The following is an 8,687-nucleotide window of genomic DNA, read 5'->3' on the forward strand; positions in this document are numbered from 1 at the left end:
AAAAACACACAGAGTTACATTACGACTTATACTAAAATACACACACAAAAAAAACAAAAACCAAAAAAAACGGTGACAGTTTTTTTGTTTTTGTTTTTGTTTTTTTTTTTATACAAATCAGATTTTCACCGTCTATTCATAACCAAGTTCCTTTTGAAGGATTGTAAACATTTTAAAAAAATATGTACAATTCAATTCAAAATGTATAGATTGCATTTTAATTGACAATATATCAAATGAGAAAGCATTTTCTTTCATTAAATGATGTCAAAATCAATAACAAGCATTTAAACTTATATGAGTGTATGCTGAATGACACTCATACTTTGTTAATGTAATAAGTTACATTTTCTTATTGGTTTTCTTCTTCCAATATTGTAGGCTAGACCATGTTTTAGGTACTGCCGGTCAAGCTGTCGGATTCCGGTCAACATATGATGATGATTTCATAGACAGACTGAATCATAAATACACTGTTATAATTCTTATTATATTTACTGTAATTGTTAGCACGAACCAATACGTTGGAAACCCTATAGAATGTTGGTGCCCTACAGACTTTACGGACAATCGTGTCAGTTACACAAACTTTGTCTGCTGGGTTTCAAACACATATTACATACCATCAAAAGATCAGATTCCCGCTCAGTATGATCAGCGTCGTACACAGGAACTGACGTATTACCAGTGGGTGCCACTTATACTACTGACATGCGCAATGTTCTACAAAATTCCTCGCCTTATTTACAAAGTTCTCGGGTCTTTCTCCGGGATAAGTATGGATAAGATAAATGCTATGGCTCGTGATACACAGTATCTCTCACCAGATGAGAGAAAAAAGAAATTAGAACACATATCCAAGTACATGGGTCAGTGGCTCAAGTCAGCCGTACCATATCGTGCAGGACTTTGTCCAAACCTCCGCGCTCAGATAGGTAAAGTCTGCTGTTTTTTGTGCGGCCGTCATTTTGGAAATTATCTTACAACAGTGGCTATGGTATATAAAATTATATTCCTTATCAACGCGATCGCTATGATGTACATTATGAATGCATTTATGGGTTCTGAATACAGTGTTTACGGATTTGAAGTACTTGAATCGCTGAAGAAAGGGGAAGACTGGACATACTCTCCGCGCTTCCCGCGTGTCACGCTCTGTGATTTCGAAATTCGCCAAATGACAAATTTGCAGCGTTGGACCGTCCAGTGTGTGCTTCCTGTTAATCTTTTCAATGAAAAGATTTTCATTTTTCTATGGTTTTGGATGGTTTTTGTTGCCTTCGCCAATGGGTTTGGCTTTTTGACTAATTTATACGGCTATTTAGCACCCCACCATCGACGATCGTACATCCGCAAGTACTTAAGAATCAACGAACTTTACAAAAAGACTGATTCAGAAAGAAAGATTAGAGCTGATTTTGTCAATGATTATCTAAAACAAGATGGAATCTACGTACTACGTCAAATCAGTAACAACGCCAATGACGTAGTGGCATCAGAAATCATTAGATACCTTTACAGAGACTTTATAGAAAAATATAAACATAACGCAGACGATAACAGCGATATGGAAAATGCTAATGCTATGTGATTATAACGACATTATCGAAAATTCGGTTTTCTGGCTAACACTATGCATTCTGCCCCGAGTGATATTGTTAAAGATAACAACTATACATGCGAAAAAAGATAAGGTTGTAGGGACCATTCCTGATGTTCAAATGGAATGATAAATAACATGTCTGGCAGGTTTAATATTTGCAAGTACTAAGTTTGAGAGAACATGTGTTTTTATGTATAAGGAGTAAAGAAACTACTGTTTTTACAATGGACAATAAGAATAGGGACAAATTAAAAAGAGTATTATTTTGAAGAAAATAATTTGTATCGTTATATAATTTCATAAACTGTTGAATAGGAACTTCAAAATTTATGCCAAAACATTTGTTCACTAGTACGATAATACTTAATCGACCTCCGACGATCGCGATGGCTGCTTCATTCTATTAGATTGTTTGAATTTTCATCAAGTTTATCAAATTGTGAAATTATCATAAGGTCTTTTCTGTTGTATATAGTCATTGTATCAACTTTGCTCAAAGCAATCATATCAAAACAACGAATGTCTTTTTAAGGGAAACTGACTTGTATGTATGTGTAAAAATAATGAGGTAAACGTTCATCTAAGAATCATGTAGAGATATTTGTAGGCAATTATTTTTTTTAAAGAAATGAAATTATTCGGCTTATTTCACGAATGAAAATGTAATTTAATATTGATTTTATTACTTATAGGCGGCAAAAATAAATTTACTGAAGAAAAGTACGGACAACCTATTGCCCAAAATATTTACACATTACTTCATCTCATCTAGTTACAAATAATATCCAAATAATAATTATTCCTAGAGAAAACAACCTTATCCAAATTGTCCATGAAGGACATTTTATATATTTTAGATAAAACCATCAATTGCATTATGAATCCCTTTGCATGATTTGTAGACAGAGCAATGCCGAAAGGTTTATCATTAACATTTGTTAAGGTTATTCAGAGAAGCGGTTACTACTCCGTCCAAGCGTAAACATAACTTTGTTATCTTTACGAAAATATCCAAAAGATTTTCAGTCTCTGTAAGAATCAGACAAGGGTGCCCCTTGGTACATTGTATGCATCAACTCATAATTTCGAAAGTTTAATTTGACTATTTGCACCATCAGAACCACGAAAAAAGACAAGATTTTCATATCAGTTCAATTAAATGAATTATAATTTAATTTAAATGCATCGAAAATTAGCATTTCAAAGGCATATAACTCTGTTAAAAACCTCATTTTTCCAACATTTCATTGACAAATACTGAGCAAACTCAATGATGCTAAGATAAAAAAATATATCTTCAAGTAGGGAAGCGTTTTTTAGTGAAATTATGTTTTCGCGATCGGTGGATGTTTTGCCGTGTATGTTTCTGATTTTCCCATTTTACCTGATTCTTACAAGATTTACACTTAAAACACTGTGTTAGCATCAATGAGAACATACGTTTAATTTTGAAAAATAGATAGTTTTTGGTTTTTTAAGAAAAAAAAAGATTTGTTTTCGCTTTCGCCGTGACTGCTCAAGAGAGAAACAAATATGATTAAAATAATAAATGATTATCCATTATTACATATACATAATCTAACATTTATGCATTGTGTTGTGTATAATACTACATTCCTTATGTGTGATGTGATTACCTCACCGCATGTGGCTTTCTAAAAACCAAACTTTTAATTATACGTTAAAAAAGCAAGGTGAATGGTAACAGGAATAAGATAACTTATATTTCACGTGGTGTTGGTGCGGATACTTTAATCAAGTACTAGTCAACACTTTTGTAGGAAAGTACTTAATCTTGACATATGAATATGTGAATAATTTTCTGTTGATGTAATTGACAAGTTGATTTTTGGATAAAAGATAAATGATGCGTCGATGTGACAAAATTATTGTACTTTGAAATCAAACGTTTTTTTTTATTACTCGAAAAAATCATTTTATGATTTCAAAGGAATCGTTTCTATAAAAATTGGATAATGAAGTTATTTAATGATAAGGCTGATATACTGAAGTACTGTACGTGTTGTGCTGTACAAAGGTGATATCCCTTTGAAAACAATATCTTGTTTTTGTAGCAAGTTTTTCTTAAGACGTTATTTAATCTTATGTGACGAAACTTGTGTAATCCGAACCCTGAATGATACGAAGATTTGTCAAGCAGAGAGAGTAATCGAGGGAATCAAGATTCTAGCGGAAATCAAAAGAATGAAATCCAGGGACAAAGACCAAACACCAGACACTTTTTTAAAACCCCTCTATTCAATTTAAATGAATACTGAATGTTGGTTGATCGGAAACCTGTCCAAAACGAACCAATTTTAGGGTTTAAAAAAGGTTAGGTTTAGACTGGTTTCATTGTATGTGTAAAAATCATTATATACATTTTGAAGTACTTTGTAACATTACTTTTACCATAATTTAGTTCCATAAGTCTTCGAAGGGAGGCTTAGTTTGTTTTAGAATTACACTCAAAACATTTAAGGATTAGCAGAGTTATTTGACTGCCAGGATTGTTAACCGTATCCGGATGAACCATATTTGTTTGTTTTTTGTTGTGTGTGATAGTTTTCTTTTATAGATATTTATATTTATTTTATTGTTAGAGCTTTATAGTTTTTATAACTCTCGTATTAAATTCAAGATGACATTATATCATTTTAAACCTCGTTATGAGAGGACATATCTGCCTGAAAACTATCTATGTCATTAACATTACAAGGGTGGTTTCTACAAATTAAAGTATAACAAATGATAGTCAATTCAGACGGGAAAATGAATTGTATAAAACACATCTTTTTTCCTTTGAATAATAAATAAACGACGATTGCACTATTCAAAGTTAAAGTTCATTCTATTTGTCAGGTAACAACACAATTAGATATCAGTATTCAAATTGGACATCTTTGTTTACGACATTTTAATGGTAAAACAAACCTTATGTCAATTTGATAAAAAAAATGGTAAATCAATATTCATATCGTACCCTTCAAACGAACCTGTGTATTTCGGTAACAATAACGAAAAGGAAGTGTGTACAGAGGCTGCATTAAAAAGAATAGATTTAATTGTTCCTCTTTGTTTCTATAAAATGTAAAAAATCGCAATACACACTTAGTAAACAAATACATGATTCAATACGTTTATAGGTTCTATAGGATGTTTGCTTGTTATTAGAGCAATTTTTGTATGATTTTCTTACTCCTCTTGTTTTATCTATTTCATAGCATTAATAATTTTTGTTCAGTCCCCCCTTAATTCGTTAAACAGTACTTAAAATGTTATTTGGGAGGTTTTTCTTGTGAAATCCTTGTTATTTCTTCGGTAATTTTAGGAGATGAAAGCATACGTAGAAATATATATGGGCAATCTGGATAATTCCATTTCCCGCCATAATCTAGAATACTTATATCTCAAAAACTAGCACTCTGAATCATGTATGCTTTCTTCCTATATAGTTTTAGATTGAAAGACTTTAACAAATTTCACAATCCTTTGAAATTCTTGTTATTATTAACTTGACCAGCGAACATCCTTAAGAGCTGTGACGTCATCGGTCACGAGACATCCTAAATGACTTGTAGAAATCAAGCAAAACATAACAATTCATAATCCTGTGGCAAATTGTATTATCTTACAACGTAGAGTCCTTTCTTACACCAATACGATCACCATACTTTTTAACATTTTTAACAAAATTAAATTTTTTTCAACATAATGAAAGAACTAAACGTCTTTTGTTTCTAAAGCAGTGAATTATATTGATAATAAACTATCTTTTGCCTGATTCTTACAAACACTAGTAAATGTCAAGCTTCTAACAGCGTCTGATTTTCTAAATTAACTGTAAATGCCGCAGACTGCTTTCACAGACAATACAAGACAATTAAAATGACAGAAAAAAATGAAATAATCTCGATCGTCAAACTATTTTATGTTTAATTACTGTCTTAGAATGTCGAAATGCATGTCTTCATGGCTAAGTGAGGACGAAAACAAACGTCTGCAGCTGTGAGGAGCTTGAACATGTTTATGTCTTAGTAACCCAGAAGAAAGTGCTCAGCAATTCTGTGATATTTTAGTTTTACATCCCTCAATATTGTGTGATATTTTGTTAGTTTTAATCAAACTTTAGTGATTTTAACGCGAAGTAATATATATATATTTAATTTTTTGTGTTTTGTTATTTTTATTTTACGTATAGAGTTATCTTTCCTTGCCATACTGGAGATACTTGTTTAGAAAGTTTGTTTAAACAATGGTTTTGAAATTTACATATTTTAATGTTGACGCTTCGGTATTTATTTTGCCGATTTTCATTTGCAAATGAGGGATCGTTTAGATATTTTCAGGTAAAAGGTAACTTTACTTTCAAGTTAATCAAGATTCACATGAAAATCTACATCTTTATGTGAGGGCATGTGATTCACATGTCATTTAAAAGAAATTTGTCAAATTTTATTGTATTTAATCATTTATTGCAATAACTAATAATCAAAATTCATGTTTTTTTTTCACGAGAAAATACCTTCCCTCAGTATAAAACAGCGCAAGTTATTTAATTTTTTTTATTTGACTTTCAATGAATGTAACGCTGCAAAATACGTGTCGTGATAAAATGTTAAATTGTTTTTAGTTTTAGTTTTTGTATTTCAATTATTGTAGACATTTTCCATTATATGTTTTAGATTACACTTCTCATCAATGATATCTTAAGTACGGTCTTAAATTATTTTTATTGTAAAATTTTTTTTTATCAATTTTCGATTTTCTTCTTAGATATGGTATTTAATTAACCTTCTTCTGAATTCCAGTACATAGGTCACCAAATTTGATTTTAAAATTCACCCTTACTGTTTGTAATTTCTTACAAAATTTTATATCGGCTATGGAATATGAATATCTTTTTGAAAGTATTTGTTTGTAATTTTATTGATGTTTATTTTATATACAGCTCTTTTTTTTTTAGTTTTTACATTATCTTAAACACTTTTAGCCATTAAAATATATATGCCTATAGGAATACGTGCATTGTGAGATTTCCCCAATAATAAGTATGGCCATCATAAAAATTGTATGTACCAGGTTTTGTTTCATATAAACCAATTTTTAAATAACAATAGTTTCAAAACGAGAGTTGTAATTTTGCTTAGTAACCTTAAATATTGAGAAAACGTTAACATAGAACCTTAGGTTCTCATCTAAGTTTCCGAAATGATTTAATGCATTGTTCATATTTCCACCTATGGTGAGCCTCTCTTAGGTTCATTATTTAAGTAATTAGTAACATACTTGTTTGAACAAATCCATGTGTGTTTTTTCATATATTCATCATGTAAAAGTGATCTCAAAAGAAATGACGTAATTTCTCTGACATTCATGTGTAATTTTCTGGTTTTTTTTAGACATACAAGATTTTTTTATATTTTTTTCTAGTAAACATTTGTTGGTATTAAAAAGTTTAAAGAAAACAATTGGTAAAGCCTTAATTTAAGGAGGTAGACCAAGGGTAAGGGACATAACTCATAAAATCAGGGATATGTTTGTATCATATTCAGTTTCACTAAAGCCTTTCAAGCTTTCATTTGAAGCAGAATGAAATTAATCCAAGTTACTTTGATGCTTTACATGAAGTTGATGTTAAATGCCTAATACAAACTTTCCAATGATTTGTAAGAGTTGTCCCTTACGCTAGGTGTACCTCCTTAAATGGTAAGGATTTAAATATTTGCTTTATTTAAAAAGTTCATTTTATTGGAACAAAAATTTAGCTATAAACATTCATGATTGAAATATTTGAATTTTTAAAAAGGTAAATGATCATGAGCTGCTGAAAAAAATACGTAAATAATAATCAATGTGGATATGATGTATAAAAAAGTTTCAACAGACACATTCGACAAAGCTGTAGATTTCAGCATTTTATGTAGTGTCTATAAATACCAATAGCGTGAAATTACTTTATAATTATGGTAATTGATTTATATATCTTATTATCTAAATGTGTTACAGTTCATAAATAGAGTTAACTTCATGTGTATGGGGGAACATTAAATAATGATTGAAAAGGAAAAAAGGGGGTTTAATTGGGTTCAATTTGAATTTTTGCAGTTGGTACATTTTTTTTGTAATTCTTTTATTTAATAATTGAAAACAAATTATAAAATATCAAATAGAAATCAAAGATCAATATAGAAGAATTACTTGTAATTCAAATTAGGATTGATCTAGTGGGATACTGGTAATAAGAAAGTGACAATTCTATTTTTAAAAAAATCTCTAAATGTTTTAAATGAATTAATTTAAGCATTCGAATAAAACAGAAATAACCGAGTCGGGGAGGGTGGGTGGTAAGGAAGAGTATGAAGTTAACGCCATTGATGATTTGTATCTAGTTTATTGATAACAAACTATGCAATAATGATGTACATATTGATAATCATAACTTATTCATTTTATTATCATTTGTGAATAAACTCACTTTTGTATTGAGAGTGTTAATTATTTGTATTTCCATTTAAACCTATCTAAACCAAACCCCAAAAAGCCAAATCTGTCTTATCCAGACACCGTCTGTAGTTTGTAAACCATATAAACATGCACAATTCCTCACTAAAAACCCCTATTCCAAATATCCCTATTCCCGAAACAATAACCCCATGATTTTCCTTTGATAAATAAATACATTATCAACTCAAATTGTAAATGCTTAAATTCAATCATTTCAAATTTTGTTTGAAAAGAAATAAATATTAAAGAGAAAACAAACAAAACCGGAATCATTTTTTTTTTCAAAATCCCTATCCTCCATACAAAATCACCATCTCCCTATCCCGATTTCTCTGTATCTATATAGCGTAGATTGAAGTTTGTTGACTATATTGACACTATGTAAAGCGACAATTACTATTGGCGATGTTGTATCAATTTTGTAACCAGAAAAAACTACGGTAATCATTATAGTCAAAATAAAAGTTTACACTGTTATAACACCGAAGTACTATCAAAACTCGGGTTTGAAATAGTGTAAACACTCAGTGACCACAGTCAATGTGGTATGAAGATTCAGATAAATATAAACGAACCA

The 8,687-nt window shown here is 30.3% G+C and overlaps 1 protein-coding gene across 2 annotated transcripts in view; it reads left to right on the top strand.

Annotated features, from left to right (window-relative positions):
• LOC148600319 (innexin unc-9-like) overlaps positions 1-8,094 on the top strand; it is a 54,848-nt gene extending 46,754 nt beyond the window's left edge. For both annotated transcript variants that reach the window (XM_088559731.1, XM_088559730.1), the window contains one exon: positions 382-8,094. In XM_088559731.1, coding sequence (XP_088415857.1) covers positions 382-1,591 — 1,210 coding nt within the window. In that variant the 3' untranslated portion in view covers positions 1,592-8,094. The remainder of the gene's footprint in view (positions 1-381) is intronic.
• The last annotated feature ends 593 nt before the right edge of the window (positions 8,095-8,687 follow it).

This window comes from Perna viridis, chromosome 13 (assembly GCF_037379345.1).
Source record: "Perna viridis isolate PV_CMFRI_1.1 ecotype Kerala chromosome 13, ASM3737934v1, whole genome shotgun sequence".
NCBI classification, from domain to species: Eukaryota; Metazoa; Mollusca; class Bivalvia; order Mytilida; family Mytilidae; genus Perna; species Perna viridis.